At 34.1% G+C, this 20,831-nt stretch overlaps 2 protein-coding genes across 16 annotated transcripts in view; one reads left to right on the forward strand and one right to left on the reverse strand.

The window, feature by feature from the left end:
• Positions 1-433: 433 nt before the first annotated feature.
• On the reverse strand, positions 434-19,027 carry LOC106155059 (uncharacterized). 6 transcript variants are annotated; one of them, XM_086998204.1, is made up of 9 exons: positions 18,857-19,027; positions 11,350-11,601; positions 10,992-11,055; positions 10,082-10,243; positions 8,939-9,048; positions 7,913-8,247; positions 4,762-4,839; positions 3,942-4,123; positions 434-3,139 (listed from the first exon to the last, which is right to left on the reverse strand). In XM_086998204.1, the coding sequence occupies exons 2-9, from the start codon at positions 11,421-11,423 to the stop codon at positions 2,630-2,632; spliced, it is 1,515 nt and encodes a 504-aa protein (XP_086854330.1). In that variant the 5' UTR covers positions 11,424-11,601; positions 18,857-19,027; the 3' UTR covers positions 434-2,629. The 6 variants fall into 6 exon arrangements, with proteins under 6 accessions (XP_086854330.1, XP_013385128.2, XP_013385132.2 ...); XM_013529674.2 differs by having other exon boundaries at positions 3,774-4,123; XM_013529678.2 differs by lacking the exon at positions 18,857-19,027 and adding an exon at positions 18,562-18,746 and having other exon boundaries at positions 3,774-4,123.
• A 173-nt stretch (positions 19,028-19,200) lies between these two features.
• Positions 19,201-20,831, forward strand: part of LOC106155057 (phosphatidylinositol-binding clathrin assembly protein) — a 30,288-nt gene continuing 28,657 nt past the window's right edge. For all 10 annotated transcript variants that reach the window (XR_015331553.1, XM_013529666.2, XM_013529665.2 and 7 more), the window contains exon 1: positions 19,201-19,475. Coding sequence is in view for 9 of the 10 variants with exons in the window: in XM_013529666.2 (XP_013385120.1) it covers positions 19,346-19,475 (130 nt within the window). In the remaining variant the exon portion in view is untranslated. The remainder of the gene's footprint in view (positions 19,476-20,831) is intronic.

Consider the following 20,831-nt stretch of genomic DNA (forward strand, 5'->3'; position numbering starts at 1 on the left):
TTGAATGTGGTCTTTAATTTTGCGGTCTGAAGTTCTAAATATGAAATGAGTGATGGTAAAGTCAGTTATAAATAGTAACGTTTTATTTTATTTCCCAGTTTTGTCAGTTTTTGGTGTTCACATAGAGGTTAGAGTAGAAAGTATTTATTTTCGTTTTCTAAGCCTAACAATTGTTTTAAAATGATGGTGAGCCTTCCGGGTTTTTTTTTTTTTTTTAACAAATTCACTTTGTTTTTCAGTGTGAACTGTTCCTGGTACAAAGCATATTACATTATAGAATATTTTACCTAAAAAGAGCCAGTGAGTCATACTTTATGTAAAATACATTTCATAAACTTTGAAAATGTTTATTTTGAGAACAAGCTAGATGTTCTCCGATATATTTATGTATCTTTCTTTTTAAATGCAGATTATACACCTCTGAATGACAATGTTTTATTTAACAGATTTCTTTATTGAAAGCTTCAGCAACAAAAATCATTTTTAAAAATCAAAATGTATGAGGGCCATGTTTTATATGTTCAATATATTTGCAATGCACAAGATAATTTAAAACACATCAGTAGAATTAGCAGAACATGACGAGATCACAAACATATTGCAATAATGCCACATGTATATCAATTCAAATACCATTTTAAAAAAAAGCTATCTTGCAGTTCAATTATGTTTAAACAGTGCTCGGGTTCCATTAGAAAAAACAGGCTGCACAACCAGTAAAATATTCAAAATAAAACAAAGCTACCATATCACACAGAAACATATGCATATTTACACAAGTATATACACCAATACTTAAAAATCAATGTTACAATGACAAATTCCTGTACAACAGCACCCAAATATACAAACCCCAAATGGGAGTACTAAATGAATGATTTGATAAATAGATCACTTTAAAATTGATAGAAATAAGTGCCCACTGTGTATCAGTGAAATTGCTGTGGAACTGCTTTAAAATCACTTTGAATGTGCAAAAACATCAAATTTGAAAACAGATTAATATTGAATAAGATAAAAATTTAATCCCTGCTGAAAAGGAAGGCAATGGCTGACTACAACCAGCCATTTAAATGTCACAGTCATACTGCCTATAGCATTTACTTTACAGTCTGTCTTGCTGTTTACTTAAAAGCCACAGTTTAACTGCTTTGCTACCTTGTTTCACTGTTATATCATATCTAGGATACTTAAATAGTCTCTGCTTCTCAGAAAACTTGTACATATCAAAAATCTAATTCATGATGCCCCTCTTTCTCCTTAGAGCACCTCAAAGGCATCTTAATGTAAAACAGAAGTATCAGTGACACAAATAACTTCAATTTAGCACACCAATGGAATACACATTGGAAGCAAATGGACAAAATTATCCACGGCCTTCCACACTTTGGTTGAAAAAGTGTTAATACTCTTTTCAACATGTTTCTTTGAAAATAAACTAAAATATCTAAATCATCTTCTATGTAAAATATCAATTACTACAATAATTAGGATTAAAACAAAATATACTTCCTTACAACTTCTACTTAGATAAATAACTTGTTTTCTTATAATTTAAGTACTGGAATGCATCAGAGTAACAGCATAAGCCGATCATGAGATGTTTTACTTGTAACTGCTCTACCAAATCTCCACACAACACATTGTACAATTATAAAAAACTGTATGTTGATGTGAACTGCATGGTCAACATTAAATAAACAGGCTCTTAAATTGATAACACAGTACACTCACTGAGTAAAACCCCATGGAATTGTTAAAATAATTTACAATATTTAAAGTCATGTCAGCACAGACAGTTGACAAACATAAATAACTAAACATAGCAAAATAAGCTCAACTTCTTGTGAAAATGACAGCTCTTAAAATCTGTCCAACTATAAAGTTATAGTGATTTAGTGTCCCACTCGACTTGTCTCATAGTGTGTCATATTTCCTTCAGAGTTCTGTTATATTTCTATTATAAAATTAGCATAATCTGACAATATTTGGTTTCCCAAAGTTTTTTTTTCACGGTCGCTATGATTTCCATAGAGGAAAATTGTAAAGATAGTCAATAAAATTTACTCTAAAACACCAATTCAAAAAATGCACCTTTATAATATGTTACTAGAAAGGTTCAGGGAAAACATGTCTGCTCTGTCATGCTGCAACAGTGTGCAACAACTAATAAACAGTATCATCTGTAAGTTAATTGTAATACTGAATCATATTTATTTCATGGTTTAAAATTTAATTACCCCTCAACAACATCCCCATCTGCTTTCTTTTAGATGATATTCCACTGCTCAACATTTTATGTTTACCATTCAGCATCATGTAATTGTTACTGTTATATCAGTCTAATGAGAACCAGCTCATAAACTATCTGGCTTAAAAACAACCTTAATCATTTTAGTCAGCAAATTCTTAGGGCAAGCAAAACAACAAAGTACCATTTATATATAGCTTTTATATTATGAAAGACAACCTATTTGACCTTTCTGGCAAAAAAATAATGAAAGACCAAGGGTTTGATTGTTCCACAAATATTTAAAAGAGATAGTTCAAAAGTACATATCTTGTTATTTATCTGTGGTTAATATTCAATAAAACACCAGCACATTTGATCCAAAGAAAGATCAAAAGATCAGCTGCCCCCCTTTTTGGGCTCAAACCATGTTTGTGTAACAAAGTACCTCTCTTCAACTTGCGTGAAATCGACCTCACTCAAATCCGGAACTCCGTTAGAGATCTGTGCAATGTCTGTCTGTTCTAGAGGACAATCACTGGAAGAGGCTTCCACTGGTAAACTTAAAAAGACATGCTGGTTTTCACCAGATTCATCAACAAATGTATCCTGTTCCTCCTCTTCTGCCAATGACTGATCATGTTCTGTAAAAACACTGTCTACGTCTGATATACCAGCATCTGATGTACCAGTCTCTGAAAACCCTCTGCTAACAGATGTGTCCCGACTTCTGTCCCCAAAGTCACTACCATCCATGCTCAAATTAATGCTGTTAAAGGGTCCAAGAAACCAGTTCGAGCGCTGGCGCATTCTCTGGATTTGTTTCTTTTTGATTATGTCAAATCGACTCAAACTTTTGGTCTGAAAAGTTTTACGCATTTTTGATTCATCTGGCTTCCGGCGGAACCTCTGCAACAGGAAATGAATAATTTTGAGTTAGTTTCATGTTACATTGGGCTGAAACTACTGTCTTTTTTCTGTGATTAACACAAAGACAAACTGATACACAAAGATTTAACAGTGTATTCAAAGTTATTTCAAAATCCAAAGCCTTTACACTTATATACCATACAGAAATTTAAAATATCCCCTGGTATATCTCAATATTGTTTGAATATTAATTACAAAGATACTGAGCGACTAAGCATAAGCTTAAACCATTTCAAGCAGCTTAAGCAGTAACTAGGATTGGAAAAATCAGGCTAAGCTAGAAGCATATAAATTTTCTAGTATAGTTTAGTTCCCCAACCTTTAACAATAAAAAATTATTCATTAGCAATGTAATAATAAATCATTCAGATTCTTTTTTCATATCAAGTTCAATGGCAGAGGTTAAAGATTAGGAGCAACAAATACATTTTACTCACATTATTATAGTTCTCTGCACATGGACTGTATTTTTGAAAAATATGTATTCAAAAAATAGTTATGAACATATTCAAACTATTCTACAGCTACAGCATCTATACACAATTATGACCATTTTTTTCCAAAAACACAGTCAAGAAAACCTGGTGTGCAAAGCAGTAGCCCCTGAACCAACCTTGTTAACATCAGGTGCAGATAGGGAGGTTGCATTGTGCAAGTACTTCTGCTGGACAGGAGACAGGAAGTAAGGGGCAGTAGAAGCACGGTCTCTGTGAGAGGGCGCCACCTGCTGGGACACAGGGCGTCTTAAAGGAGGTGCCGTATGGATCTCTACGGCCTCTACCTGTTTATTGGCCAACCCGCCTTGTCCTGTGGGAGGGCAATTTTCACAGTCACCTTTTCCCATGTTACTACCAGAGAGCGTCTCTTTGTGCTGCTGTGGTTGTTGGGGTGAGGATAATGATGTCTGCTGCCTTCTTTGCTTGAGCTCGCTTGCTGTCATCGCAAACTGCTCTGACGTCACTGCTGAAAATGTTTTGGTAAAAAAGTCTAACTTTTTTTATATACAGGTAGATTAGACAATTATAAAAATTCTTCAATCATGTATTAACAGTAATAAAAGTCCACTTAATCGAATAACATGAGTTAATTAATTCATAAAAAATTATTGATAATGCTTATATTAATTGATTATTTTGAATCAAAAAATGTTCACAAACTGATTGCAAAATTGTTGCAAAAGCAAGAAAAAAGTGCAGAAGATGGTTGTAAGGAAGAGTGCTGCACATCTGACACTGTTAAGATACATAATTCAAAGATGGCAAAACTACGTCTTATTCTATCCACATGCATTAGCCAAAGAGGAACAAGTTTATTATGTCACAATGCACTCAGTGCTGCTAAGGGGATATAATATCATTATAAAGATCTATGACAGTCAGAATGTGGATGGCACAATAGACATCAACAGGCATATAATGTAACTACTCCAGCTGACAAAAAACATACTACAAATCTGTCTTTTATCATGACTTTAGGATACTGCACCCATCCTACTTATTTACGCATTATCTACTATTTACCAACATCTTGCAAGTTACACAAACACCAATGCATTATGTTTATGACACAACCAATCTGTTTTTAGTATTATATATTCTTACCATCCATATCAACATGGAAGCCCCGTTTCTTGGCTTCAGTCTGGAGGACTAGCGAAAATAACTTCAAGGATTTTTCTCCTGGTAATGCAAGCATGCAAGAAAAAGGTTCATTATCATGCAAGGGAGAAATTACAAAGTGCAATAAATTCACATCATAAACATGCTTGCCACAGTATCAGCCAGAATAATGTTTGGTCCTCTAATTCTGCACTCTTATTGGTTGAGAACTGGTGGATGCAAAAAATTTCCTTCAAGATGTTATATCAAGTTGCTCTGATGTGACACAAAATGGTTCTGAGAGCTCTGTTCTCAAACCCCACAAATGTTTCTTGTTTAAGGTGGTTACCAATTTTAACCCCCCCCCCCCCCCCAAAAAAAAAAAAAATAAATAAATAAATAAATAAATTTTAAAAAACCTTCATTCCAAGCTGGAGGTAGAGAGGACAAAGTAAAAAGTGCCTGCACAGAAGCTATCTAGTGTACTGTATTGGACAGACACTCAGAGTGAAGAATGAGAGGATTTTGTTTTATCCAGATTGGTCAAAGTATCTATTCTACTGAAAGCTGCTAAATTCTTTTGAAGTCGATTTCATTTCATGATGTCTAATTATTTTTTGTTTACTGCTAATGATACCTAAAATATACATATGCAAGTTCTTTGATCATTTTGGTTTACTGGCAAGTGAAACATACTCAGAATTCAATATGCTTACCATTTATGACAGTAATGTCATAGGTGTATTGAAAACCTTTCATGCTCTATTGGAAATACCAGTTGAATGTTAGTATCAAACATTACTATTCTTTAGTAAAAATAACTGTGGTTACTACTGATTAGATTATAGCTATATAAAACAAAACACAAAAATGAACAAAACAGTCAAAGAAGTGTATGATTTAAAAGTTGCTCAACTGATTAAATTTCAGATGCAGCCTGTTTAGGATTAATTGTTTAAAGTATATTTTTGCTTTGTATTTGATCTTTATGCTGTTTTTAGACTTAAAGGGATAATAACTGTTTGTTTTGGCCAAAAAATGAATTTTCCTGTAGTAAACAATTTTCCAATACTTACCAATGGTTAATGAATCCATTTCTAAATTCAATATTAGTCCCCGTTTTTTTTTTTTTTCTAAAAATTTAGTTTTTTTTTTTTTTTTGTTATAATCTCTCAAGAGATTATTACAGAGTATAGCCATCTTTGGAGGTCATGTGGTCCAATAACAAGCACAGATATCAGAATAACAGCTATAACTGCCGTTTTTGTGGTAAAACAGAATATATTATATTTCTATGAGTTGTCTACAATGTTTTTATTGTGAAATATAGATCTCAGAGTTATTATCCCTTTAAATCGATATTAAAAAGGTAGATAGCTAAGTGCAAATGAAATCCATGCATCATCAGATTAAATTTTGAAACATCCAAAGTTTAAAGAAACAGAAAGAATGTGCACTGATAAGTTTCAGGTACAACTCTTTAGATAAAATACAATAAATATAAGAAAATATATATGTCGTATTAGTAGTAAGCAGCTGGAATATTTACTGTGTAGAATGTTGAAAAAGCTCATAGTTAATTAATCATGCTTTAGCTCTATCTAAAAGTCTGTAAAGGTACATATCTGGTGATATGACTAAAAATCAACATGAGATTTCACATGTACACACACTAGACAATAGAAGTGTCACCCCTACTGAAGCATTACTTTGGGGGAGATAAATGACTGTGGAATGATATGCTCCTGGTATCATTTTATTAACATCAAATTTCACAAAAAAAAAAAACACAAAATGAGAACAAAACATACATTCTACCAATGCAGTTTCAAGTCCAAAATTAGTACTTAGTGGCATAGCCACATGACCTAATAATAGCTGCCAGTCTGCGAGGCAAGGATTCACATTATTGTCTGATGCGTTCAGAGCTTATGCTGGCCCAAGCATGAAACACTGAATCTAACAGAGTTTGTCTGCTGGTTGGACGGGCATTTGTCAAAAGTTGTGACATATCATTCCACAAATTTTCTATTATTTTTGCATCTGGACTCAGGGCAGGCCACACCACCCTGCGAATGTCCTGTTGGTCAAACCAATCATCAACTGCTCTGTGTCTGTGACAAGGAGCATTGTCATCCTGGTGAACAAATGAAGAATTCCTGTCACCAAACATAGCAAGCCTGACTCCAAAACATCGATATATTTCTGGTTATTCATGTTTCCATCAACCACTACCAATTCACCCACGCCATGGATGCTGATGCAGCCCCACACCATGATAGATATGCTGCTCCGGGTTCGAAAACTCAGTGCATGTGGTTCAAATGCTTTACCAGCAGTTTGCCAGCATCGGGCCTGTCTGTCATCAGAGGTCAGACCAAAGCGACATTCATCAGAAAAACTATTTAGGACCAATTGTCATGGACTGTCCGGTTCCAGATCCTGTTGGCCTTAGTTCACTCTATGTTGCCTGTTTTGTAACGATATAAGAGGTTTCAGTCTTGCTAACCTGCTGTTCACTCTCTGAGCATGTAACCGACACCCACTGTGTTGTCAACTGACAAGCAATGTCGAACTTTGACAATCTGGACATCAAAATCAGTCGTCAGTCTTCACGGTCAGTAGTTTTTCTTGGACGACCCATCAGAGGCAATTTGTCTCTTGATCCAGTGTTTTTATACCGAGACCAGACCCTCTACACGGTTCTGACTGAACAATTCAACTGTATTGATATTCTGACATTGCTTATATTCCGCCTCTTCAGGTTAATAACTTGACGTCTATAATCATTAGATAATTGCCTGTATTTTGCCATATTGGAGGAAGACAGGAATAACATTTACTGTACATGTACAAGACCAACAATACAATTCCATGGTACAGCGGTTTTACACTCATTAGTCACACTATAAGTAGACCAGGCATTATAACTACCCAAGATCTGCCTACTTTGATTACTCTGATTTAGGGGGTGACATTTCTATTGTCCAGTGTGTGTAGGTATGGCTGTGTTAATCACATATTTTTCACAAATCATATATTTGAGGAAACCTGCATATGTGCATATCAAATAAAATGCACTCTAAGAAAACCCTACAGACTTTTGAATAAGATAGAAAATATAGTTTCACTTCGTTGAGAAGATCTCACTTACTTGGCACTAATTCTTCAGATGGATATTTGTATTCATACTTAAACTTATGAGTCACATGAATCCCTGAGTTGGTCCGCTCTACAAAATACTGAATATTCTCGACACCAAACATATTTGAGACTGCAAAGTTCTCAATCAAGAACTGCATTACTTTGGATGCCTTTGCGACCTTTGTTGGATCATCTGAGCAAGTGTGAAACATACTTCCTGTTACACTGCGAGCTAAGGCCTCACCAGACATGGCAGTGATTTCTGAATGATGCACTACACGGAACCATGTCCCAAATAATAATGCTAGAAAGCGCTGTGAGCTTTTGCTTAGGGACATGAAGTATCTGAAATGATAAAGGTTAACACCTTATTTTATGTTATAAAGGATGCAGAAATTATTTTTACATATGCTTATGTGTGTAGAATATGATATGATAAATGCATGTCAGTTAGTATCAGGTTAAGATGGTGGACTCCAAATCAGATTCTCTTTACATCTGGTGTGCAAGGTGTGTTACAAGGTCACAAGGAAAATGGTGATTGTCATGCTGATATTCAAGTCATTTTAAGCACAAACAACAAGGATGGGATGGTGGTAGTAGAGTTAAGTGGGTAAAAAACTACACAAAGGTTTACTGAAAAGTGTTCTAGGCATGGAGTAAGTGGTCACTATCACCCACAGTGATCCTTGCACACCATCACAGTATGCAGTCCTCCAACTTATTCAAATTATAAACATCAAAGTCATAAGCACAAATCTAATCTCTATTTTTTTTCTTATCTAAGAATCTGAAAATGATTAAGTGAGTCACTTGAACCATTGGCAACTGAAAACAATTTGCACTCTTCACTGAATAATAAAGTTAAGACAATGAATCTATTAAAAATTCTATTCAGATAATCAAATGTAAATTTTAGCTCAGAAAGTGTTAGCATTTTTAAAAAACATTTTTGCCTAATGTATTAGTTAGATGTCACACCCAAACAAAAATATTGTCAAATTACAGATTAGAGAGCAACATATCAGATGCTTACTTATGAATCTTTTCATATCTTTCCATTGTATCAGGTATTTCCATTGCCTGTAGTAAAAGTCCCTCTCCCTCTTCACCAAATACTCCTCCAGGAATCTTGAGCAAAAATTTCTGCAAAGATGAAAACATTACATTGAATATATTTTAACTGTTTCACAAAATACTGATAAAATGACTGCTTGATGAAAACTTTGTTCACTGGAAACAATTTTTATATGTGAAAAACTTAAAGTGGCTTGACATTTTCCATTTTCAACATTACATGAGCATCAATTTCCTCTTGAAAAACGACATGCTTCAACTATGTGCCATGTTGCAATTATTCTTTGCTGCAATGCCTGGTTTTATACCTTTAAACTCATTCTTATTACATTTCTTAATAGATGACATATCCCTATGCCAAACCAGTATGTGTCTTACTGTAGAGTTTCAATAATACTAGTTATCTAATAAGGCAGCAGCTGAAAAGACCAAGAAACTATCAAAGCATTCCATGTGCTGTAGTGTGTGTGTGTGTGTGTGTGTGTGTGTGTGTGTGTGTGTGTGTGTGTGTGGCAGGGAGTGTTATTGACAACAGAACTTGAATAACACCTGCAAGTGATGGGAGTACCTTATTAACAATTTGTAGAATCGCTACATTTAGTCTTCAATCTCTCCAAAAATTGTTACTACTTGAAACATCTGAACACATTTGGCTCAATTCATCTCACATATTCCATCAATCATAGTAAATATGCACAAGAGCCTCAATTAAATTCATCTTACACAGTTTCTATTTAACAGAACAATCGTTTATTGAGGATTGCCCTGGGCAAGCTTCCATCTCAGCAGGATGCACCAAGAAACTTTTGCATCACAACTTAATAGGAAGTCAATTTTTTTTACAAAAACTAAATCTTCTTAATAATGTGTGAGTCTTAAATCCTATCTAGCTCTGCAACATGGACGATTCTCTGCAGAAGTCCTAATTTTGATTTCGGAAAAAGTGACCCTAAAACAATTTCACAATGTTTTTTTTCAATATGTCATTCCTCATATCACTAAAACAGCTGTAAAATGCTAAAAACACAAAATAACAAAAAAAGGATAACATTTTCCAAATGCTTAATATTGCTTTTTCCCAATTATCTAAGCAGCACCTTACCTTCAATACAGAAGATAATGTATAAAAATTATAATTTGATGTAATGATTTGTTTTCCTTCTGCTAATCGTTTCACAATACGTTTGAGATCTGTGGGATTGCCTGGCTTGCGGAAGATGTTTGTTGATGCCACACCTTCTCGTGCCAATACTACTATGATTTCCTGAAAGATAAATAAAAGTTGAAAGTTAGAAGATGTATTAAAAAGAATTATGGTTATAAGAAAGACTATTTCTGGTTATAAAATCAACAATCAAAAACAATTATAAAATTTGCCAAATGACAGGCAATTACATATAATGTGTTAATAAGATCAATCTAAATGACAAATATTTTTTCTAAGCTTTAAAGTCACAAGCCCTTTCTGGGGTAGCGCTAGCAATTTTTTTCACTTAGCCGAATCACCACTTTTTTGTCAATTTGTTATCAAAATGGTTATAATTTGACTAAAACTAGTCAAATCAAGCCCATTTTCTTAGCCAATTAAGGCCAGTTTTAGCATTTGGCTAAATTGGCGAGTGTTAGCGCTACCCCAGCCTTTCTTATCAATTAGTGTTGTTCTGTTATTCTTTTAAGGTACCATACCAATCACAAATTGCCATTCAATTGATTATATGGAGAAGAGGCTTCTATCATCCATATAGATAATATGTTGCCATAGAGCATTTAAAATCTGCCAACAGATATTACACTTTGAACTGCTGAACATAATCAGTCTTGTTGCTTTGGATGATGAACAGTCTAAAACCCTAGTGGAAGTCAGAGGCTCAAAGTAGACTGGCCCCCTTGATTGTCTGCAATAATCTGAATCTCAGGATACAAATCCAAAAGATTTGTAGATAAAATAATATTTGCTAGATATCTCCTGTTTTTATGCACATGAAAAGGTTGTAAAATTTAAAAACACCTACCTCCAAGGGCTCTGTGACAATTCCATTTTTAAATGCTTGGTCCAATGGAACCCCAAATTTGACCCTAGGAAATAACAGTGATGATGAAATTAAAAAGCAGCCAAAAGATCTTATAAATCAATCAATCAATCACAAATCAACTAGACCCTGAATATTCCCTAACGTGATAAGGTCTCATAATAAATATTTTTGGCTGTCCAAAATAATTATGCTACCACTACTGTGTACAATCCCCATCTTCTTATAGTTTTTTTTTTTCTGAAAAAAATAGAGCATCTTTCAAAATAAAGAGACCACATTTTTTGCAAGCGAGCTCACATTACATTTATTATTAAATTGCATCCTCACATAAACTTACTTTGGAAACCTTGGAGTATCGCTGTCACGACTTGAGCCACAACCAAGGGTAATGGTCCGCAAAATAACCGCCATCTTGGATGGGTCCAGCCAATCACAATGAGACAGTAAGGTTGCTAAATCTATTTCTACAAAGTTGTTCACTGAATGGTTTCATTCTGCTTTGAAAAGACGTGCTGCAGCTGTTGTTTCAATCATGGGAGTGAGTTATGGATATGTGGAGCTCCAGAGATAACAACTGTTAAATGACCATCTGAAAAAGGTGTCATTAAAAAATTATAAGCATGTTGTTGCATAGATTTTTAATGTATTAACTAACATAATCTTGTTGAATAAACAGTTTTTAAATCTCTCCACTTGTCCAATAGCAACAGCATTATCATCTTAATAAAGTCCCCCCACATTTCACATGTACATACATGACTTATGAGCACACGACAGCGACAAAGCAGCACCCGTTCCTTTTCTCCTATGAAGCAAGAATTTTTCTTTTTCCTGTTAAGTGCTGTGTGCAAGCAAATATTACAAGAACTAAATTACACTAGTTTCAAAACAACTGTAAATTCTTTTCCTTACAAATTTCTAAAACAAAGAATACAAACCCTAAGCTTATATAAAAGTATTCACTAACTTCAATGCTGACCAAAAGACCTGCTCCATTAATGTTTCTGACATTACCATACACACCCTTTCCTTTTCGACAGCCATTCTTTGATATCTATAATCAAATATGTTTTGATACCTCAAATGGTGGCATATCAGGACTGTAAAACAGCTACAGTTTGCCACTACCTACTTTGACATGTATACACAATTATGTTGACAGGCAAGAACAAATATAGAACAAGCAAAGATATGTATGCTCTGATGATACAGGTTAATTAACAGAACTACTTTAATTTATGCACACTGCATACTTAATCCTTAGGCCAGGTAAAATGGGTACAAAAACAGCTTACTGATCAATATACCCCAAGAAGCATACAAAGAAAGTTAAGAAGTTCATACCTGAAAAAAAAACAAAAAAAAAAAACATAAGATATCTTAAACGTAAACTTACAAATATCAAGTAAAATACTGTATTCCAAAGACATCACTAAATTTACTTGCATGTCTGCTGACTAGCTCCTAAAACATGCTTCAAGTGTCACAACAAGCTTCCCAATGTCTACAAATAAGTTTCTGGAACTAAAACTATGGCAATCCTTCTACAACTTCAACATAAAATAAAAAGCATCATAAAAATGCTAGTTTACAGGCTATAGCACATGTGACAAGTTGAAATTGATTTTGTGTTATCTGTGTCCCACACTGAGCTTGGGTAAACAAACTCTGATAGGAGGAGTGAATTCAAGTCTATCAAACCAAGCACTAAACAATTTCTATGGATAATATCAACAGCCTGTGCAGGTCAGCCTCAGGTTTACTATGAAAATTAAACTGTAACACCACCTGAAATTTAAAGTGAAATCACCAGTCAGACTGATCTGGGTTTCAGTAAGAGAAATACAATTTTAATGAATAATAACCTTTTCACCTCAGTAATGTTTTGAACATTCAACAATATGCAAAAAAATCAAAATAATAAAAATAACAATTTCAGCATGCCCATTTAAAAAAATTAACTGTTTCTGGCTCTCAAAGCTCTCAAAAAAAAAAAAAAAAAAAGTCTCAGCTCAAACTGAGATGATAAAGAAAGTGTTAACAATCATTAATATATATTTACAAAAATGGAAATATATAGGAATAATTGAATCATGCCAAGTTGCAATTTTTCATCTTAGACGAAGGCTTCGTTCACATGCAATGTCTATTTTCTAAATTCTATTTTCTATTCGCGCTATCTTATGATCACGGTCTGTGCCCTGAATATCCCGCCGCGTAATTACTGGCAGCGCGAGCCAGTTACTTATAGTAACTTATAGTAACTGGCTCGCGCTGCCAGTAATTACGCCGCGGGACATTAAGGGCACAGAGCGTGATCATAAGACATACCGCGAATAGAAAATAGAATTTAGAAAATAGACATTGCATGTGAACGAAGCCTAACACTTAGCCTAGCAACTCAAACAGGGTCTATCACCTGGAGATACAATAATCACATGACAAAAATTATTGAAAAAAAAATGAAAAAAGATGAATAAATAGATCTTGCCCTCTCTTGAACTTGGCCTAAATGAATGAGTTATCAATGTCAGTTATAAGCAAAATAGCTACATTGACAGCATTTGCAGTAATAAGAAATGCAAACATCTCCTGATTTAGCTCTGGCAATGGAGACAGATGAAGGTTGGTAACATGTCCTGACAATGTAGATGGAAAATGAAACACTAAAAATCCATCCATAAAATTTGCATCTTTTTATATATTGGAAAGACCAGCTTGCCAATTATCAGAGAAATTATCTTTGATTAAACCTACACAAGTTTACTATCACAGTCTGTCTGCAATGTTTCCGGCAATTGACTAGACAATGTTTGCATTGTTTAATTTCTAAAGCCAAGTGCTTTCTATATATTTAATAGAATTAGCCCAGATGTGTCTGTAACATGTTAATGCAGGATAAAATATTTAGGATCAATTCACAAGCCAAGAAAACAGAAAAACTTTCAACAATCTCATCTCAATTTTTTGTAAATGCAATATCAGTAGTGTGAAAAATGAAAGTATAAAAATATCAGTTTAGCTAAATAACAGAACAAAATGCTCAACTTGAGTTTTTTTTTCTTAATTTCTCGTGATGCCTTCCATAAAAAGATCCAAATTAATGACATGCACACTGTTACAATATGACACCAGAGCTTATTCACCAAACAATTCTCAAGAGCACAATTCATATTCTCTTAATAAAAACACAGAAAAAAAGATAATAAGATGATAACCAAAAAAAAGTTTATTGGATAGCCTACCTTCTACATCAACCCCGAGCACTTCAAAAAGAAAAAATAATCCTAAAATACACAAAAACATTTCACAATGGAGAATTCTGTCCTCAGACCACAGCAACATTCTTTTTAATAAACGTATCTGGTAGTAAATACGTCAGAGCAGTGTAAGCATGACCTCATTGCAGGTTCTGAGGCTGTGTGGGGGAGGGTGAAAAAAAAAAACCACAACTGCTGCTTTCGTAGAAAAGGGGAAACCCCCAGTTATGGCCATCTACAGTTTCAAATGCTTTCAAAATCTTCTTCTACTTCTGATTGCTATTTTGTTTACAACTGATCCAAATCTCAAATCCAGATTTGATGCTGATCAGATTAGACAATGTGGGTTTGCAATCCTTTTGCTTACTTATTGATGAGTATAGGGATATCTTTAGACATTCATTCCTTATTCAGTCCTTATATAAATCTTTCAATAAATAAAATAGGGTAAATTCTACTACAATTTGAAATTACAGATAAAAATGAACAAATAACAATTACCTCACTTGTAATCTACTTTGACAGTTTTTATGTAAACCAATCAATCAGGATCTAATATCATTTAACTACTAAAATATAATCATATGTATTAATCAAAATTACAACTGATCAGGAAAAGGGTTAAATTATTGAAGTATAGGTTATGAAATAAAAGTATATAACAGGATGAAGGTAGTTCTGTTTGAAAAGAGACAATTTTGTGAGGTTTTTGTGACTTAAACAACACTACTCTTTGTTATAACAGCAGTTACTAATATTGTCAAGGAATGTTAACAAGTGCTTTTTTTTAAGTAATGAATTGTGATCCTTAAAATTACATTTAAGAGCTTCTGAAAATGAAAAGAATCCATGTATAACAGGGTAAGCCCTACATGTCTTATGAGCATATTATTTCTATAATAATTTGGATTTTGTAAGTCAGTATGTTTCATTGGAAATATATTTAAACGCACACTCCATGAGATTTACCTGCCAAAATTGATTTTCCCATGAAAATAAACAATTTTTGTACCCACAAATCATTTATCTATCTCTCTCTGCACTTGGATTCTACCTTTGAAAACTTATAAAGGTTGATTTTAGTTTAAAATGACTGGCCAGTCATAACAACAATCATTTTCCTATAAGATCCAATGGAAATATCAACATCAGGTACACTCAAGACTTAAACATTAAAGGGTTAAACTTTTAAGGTGTATAAGTAAGGATAACTGGGTAACTCTTATTTGACAAACACTATTCATTATACAATCTACCCTATCACAATCACTTTGAATACCCAATACCCCATAAGCATTTCAAAAACACTAATTTTTTTAACCTTTTGTCTTTTCCAAAATTGTTATGGTAAGTGTCAGAAAAGGAAGATTAAAGGTTGGTTATTTGGTTGGGAGAGGGGGGGGGCATTTAGCTCGGGGGAAAAATTTCCTGGACTCTTACAAAATTAAGGTCAGTGTCTGGAAAAGAGGATCATCGATTCATTAGACAAGGAAAAATACCATTTACCCCGCAAATTTTTTTTTCTTTTGTGAGAAAATCATCAGACTTGAATGTAAGTTTTTACACTTTACATTCTGTAAAAATTATGAAGTACTGTTGCATTTCGGAAACAATGCATCAGTTGAGCACACAAGAGCAATCCCCACTTGACTGCTGTCAACAAATACAACTACACATGGCCTGATATCTATCTTTCTTTTCCATACATGACGGATTATTTCCATATTATAAAAATTATATTATAAAAGTTCAATGTCAAAAGTTATCAAAGACTTCTTTTTAAATTAATACTCCTTCATAGCCTTCGATTATATTAATTTAGCAAATAGCAAATTAAAGTCAACTTTTAAAATTTGACTACAATAACTCCTCTTTTTCCCATGCCATGACACACATACTTCTCAACTAACAAACATACAAAACACAATGGTGATTCATGTCATTCAACATAATTTCTTATTCTTTTCATTTTTAAGGATGAACTGAAGCTGCCACGTTTACAATATACAACTGCCTTTTAAACATAAACATATTTACATCTTTTTACAGTTATTTCAAAAAATATACCCAAAGTCAGTATAGCAGAGAAGACAAGGTAATTGCCAGTGACCATTTCCATATTTGTGCCCCTATCTTGAGTGACCTGTACAGACAAATATTTAATTTAAAAAAACAAATCAAGAAAAAAGTTGCCCAGACTTAAGCATCATCTATTTAAAAACAACACAGTCAGTATTTACAAAAGCTGTAAACAGAAGAAAAAAGACAAGCTTTGACAGCAGTGACAACACACTTACTGACTATAACATACTCTAGGCAAATGACTTTAAAATATTTTTCTGTATCTTTCTCTCTCTTTTTTTCTTTATCCAAGAAAATAATATTTTAAAGAATCTGGTTAACACTTCATATCATAACAACTGCCCCAACCACACCACTAAACAGTTTACATTCCACAATCAGCATCAGGGCATCATATAACTAAGAAAATTTAGTTTAAAAAAACTCAGTGCTTAATGATGTTGTTGTCAGAAAGAATTTTCCACACAAAAATATCACTTTTCAAACTGAACAAAATGACTGGCAAAAAGGGGGGAATGCAGTTTTTTTCATTGGCCATTTATATCTAAAGAGGTGGTAGCATAAATTTTACCCTTCTACCTTAAAAAAATAAAGCCTTAAAGCTTTTATCCATGTGTAAGAAAGTCTCCATGTTATGACTGCATGCATACATTACTCAAACCACAGTTTAAAGTTTACACGCATAAATAAATATATTTATGTCAAGTAGAAACAACCAACTTTCGAGTAAAAAGTACATTAATAAAGAGGTATACTACAAAACAAACTTGGAATAGAAATACATGCTAGCTTTAAATGTCTTTAGAAGCACTTTAACATTACGAGGTCTTAATTATCTTCTAAGAACACTACTTAAATTGAGATGTAATTTTTTTTTAATCCAGAAAATGCCCTTCACAGGGTAGCACAAAGTTTCATGCATTAGCACTCCTATTTATAATCTCTGATATGCACTATTTGTGCAAACATATGAAATATAGAGGTACACATAACTCAAAAGCTAGCTAATGCCTTCACAATGATGTGGGGTCTCTCAAATCTTTTGCTTGCCTCTAACCTCCTCAATCAACACACTTAAGAAAAGTCAATGGGTCTTACCATTGTCAGTGCTTTGAACAAAGTATGATTCATCTGCTCATCTACCAGTCATTAAAGACCGCTAACGAATCCATGAAGTGGGTCAAATAATGATCTTATATTTGGACCCCAACAGAAAGCAAACTCAGACATGCTGAAACTGTCATGACCGGGAAAATTTGTCTGGACCAATAGAAAATTGGACTTGGTCGGTCCAAAGACAAGAGTTTTAAGAACAGCAATTTTGAATTTATAGTCATCCTTCGACATACTTCACTAATAAAATTATATAAACCCCAAAGCGTTTTTCCCTATATTTCAAACCTATTACATTCACAAACAAAGTAAGCTACCTTACTGGTAGTATCTGTCTCAAACGAATAGGGTGATTTTCGGTCCGACAAACAACCATTCAGTCCGGTAAATTTTTCATTACTGCAGGTCCAAATGTCCGGCCATTCTGAAAAGTTTTCAGCATGTCTGCAAACTATCATGCAGAATCACACATAATGATTGTTCATGAGTATCTTTCTGGGAAGTAAACAACCTCCAGCATTCTATAGAAGTAACAGGCAAGCAGAAGATTTTAGAGCCATTGACATGCAGTTGGTAATAGATTCACAAGCTGGTCATCATATTATAGTTATAGGAACCTCAGACTGTGTGTTGGCACTTAGAGTGAATATCAGACATTGTAATAGTAGTATTAACACATGAAATTTCATGCTAATAACAGGCCAATCCTTATACCTATTTAGTACTAGTACTAGTACTTTTGTACAGACAAGTTTCCATTGCTTATAAAAGACCTGCTAATAATTACATATAACTGCCCTTATTCAATTTCTAGTACATTTCCCATGTGTGCAGAAGCATGTTTAAATCTAGTTTTTTTGACAGCAAGCATTTGGATGACAATAATGAGATTAATGGCAATGTATAACAGATATTATATACAACAAAGAATGGCAGCATTTATGTTATTGTCTTTTTGTTTTCTTTTCATTTTGAAATGCTATTCACAGTTCATGATATGGATCAACATATGTGACATCATCTCAAGCTCTGACTGGTCAGAAGTGTTTGACAATTTGATACTGATACAGTGATAGCAGACACAAGATACCCACCTGCTGGTGCTACTGGTCTTGTTTTGCCAAAGCAAATGTAACAAAGTTTCACGCGGATATCAAAACAATTTACTGCTAAGCATCACATGATTTCTACACTCTAAACAAATAAATCTCCTAACACACCCTAATCACTACATTACAGAGCAAGCAGCATAATAATACTGCAATATTGAAATCCCTGCATTATGTGACCTTTTATTGACCTACTTCTAAGTTCAGGTTCACTGGATTTACACAAAAATGATGGAGATATTGCTGGGAAATAAAGTCCTTTGTTTGTCGGTCTACTCACCTATATAATCTTTATATTCTTGGGATTAATCGATCATATGATTATTAATTATGATGGTCATCCTGTCGAATATTATTGAATTTTGTTGAATCAATCTCGTCGATTTCAAACCATGGTTGCCCCGGAAGTGGAACATTGAACCGAGGCTGAGAGGGGAGCAGCAATTAAAGCAAGATTATCATACGATATATATTACTACTGGCTGACCAGAAAGCTATACCTGTTTGACACCCGCATCTACTTTCCACAATTTATTTGTTTTTTAATATCTAGGCTGCTCAATAACATTCTTTATCAGAGCAAATTCGTTTTGATTACAGTTTATAAGTGCTCCTTGTTCACGTGACTGCCATATCTTCAATTCTCCGCCATCTTTAGACTGTACCGCAGGTGCACCCACCCCTTTATTTTTTAGGTGAAGTTAACTGGGTCATTTTGGCCCTTGGAGCTTTCCCATAAAAGTTGTTGAGTGACAGGGGTGAGGAAATCATGTCCAAACAAAGCATAGTAGACCGTGTGCTTGCTGCAAAGCACACGGTGGTCGGACAGGGCTTGGCCAAATCGATCTGCAAAGCGACGACAGAGGAAGTCATTGGACCAAAGAAGAAGCATTTGGACTGTAAGTTTGACCGACAATTTAGTTTTTACAATGTGGTCATGTCATTTCAGTCTTTCCTTAGTCAGGAGTGCTCTACTTTAATAGGGCCTTTATGTTTGCTGTCAATAGTGACACTTTGCACACTGTATTGATTTTTGTCGACAAATTTAGTTTATTGAGTCGAATGGTTGGAGAAATGCAAGTGGTGTGAAAACATGAGACCAAAACATCGATATAACATCATATAAGACTCTGCTGCTTTTCTAAAAGTGCAAATTGTACATTGCAGCTTTTAGTCATGAATCCACTTAAGTTAAACTGTATCTTTCTGTTATGTAACCGATACTGCCATTCACTTCATTTCGATTTGAAGTTACTCCCCAACTTCCAACAATCGTCTGCAACAATTGAAATATAAGCACAAACTGACAACAAAACACATTTTAATTATTAGAGAAATCCTGTTGTAAAAATGTACATACCACCACCTGTAACTTTAAAGACTATAACGTTGGGGGACCCATTTTGGACAAGAAATAACACTTTTTCTCATCTTGCTCAGTAGAGGATTACTGTATGAAAATGAAATTTGGCATACACCAAGAGGGAACATAACCATTTATAATCACACATAGGCAGCCGCTTGTTGATTTGTCAGTAGTGTCTCATGCGCAATGTAAAATCGTAGCCTTGGGACAGTAGAAGCCACTCCTGTAGTACCCATCGATACCTTTTTAGATAAAAGTTACTGAAGTTAAGCCGCCAAGTTGACAATTTTGTTCATGCGTCATTCTCATTTAAAGTATAGCACACTACTTACCAGAATCATATTTTACTTTAAGGTAGTTACTCATCAAATTCCATTGAAATCTGCATTCTAGATTTCCCAGAGCACTATTTATTTTGATTTTAAAAAGGTGAATGGTGTTTCTGATAATCCCCAAAGCTTCTCGTAAAAAATAATTTATGATTAAGTATACATTAAGTGCCTTGAAAAAAAAAAGACATTGGAATAAGTAGGACTTTTGAAATTTTGAGTAATCCCAATACTGAATAAGACAAAATGTAGATTATGTCATGGCAATGGTGCTTGACCTTATTAAGCATGGTACATGGATATTTAGAACTCTTTTTAAGGTAGCGTCAGTGGTTTTATTGGTTTAAGATTATTGATAAGTTGTATGATAGGTCACTTACCACCTGTATTCTTCTATAATGAAATAATTGGACTATCTAGGAAGCTAGAAAGATATCATTCATTATAGGATGCTTCCCTTAGGTATTTTATGTACAAGTGATTTTTTTCCTGAAGTTACATGCTTCCTTTTGTGGTTACAAGTCTTATTTGATAATTTCCTTGTCCTTAGGTAACTATAA

The sequence above is a fragment of the Lingula anatina genome, chromosome 1 (genome assembly GCF_051362555.1).
Source record: "Lingula anatina isolate TDL-2025a chromosome 1, LinAna3.0, whole genome shotgun sequence".
NCBI classification, from domain to species: domain Eukaryota; kingdom Metazoa; phylum Brachiopoda; class Lingulata; order Lingulida; family Lingulidae; genus Lingula; species Lingula anatina.

Bases quoted from the DNA above. Each gene is read 5' to 3' on its own strand.
- LOC106155059 (XM_013529674.2), bottom strand. From the start codon at position 11,423: ATGGCGGTTATTTTGCGGACCATTACCCTTGGTTGTGGCTCAAGTCGT. The intron at 10,244-10,991 runs GTAGGTGTTTTT...TTTATCTTTCAG, and splicing joins TTGTCACAGAGCCCTTGGAG to GAAATCATAGTAGTATTGGC. The intron at 4,124-4,761 runs GTAAGAATATAT...AAACATTTTCAG, and splicing joins CTTCCATGTTGATATGGATG to CAGTGACGTCAGAGCAGTTT.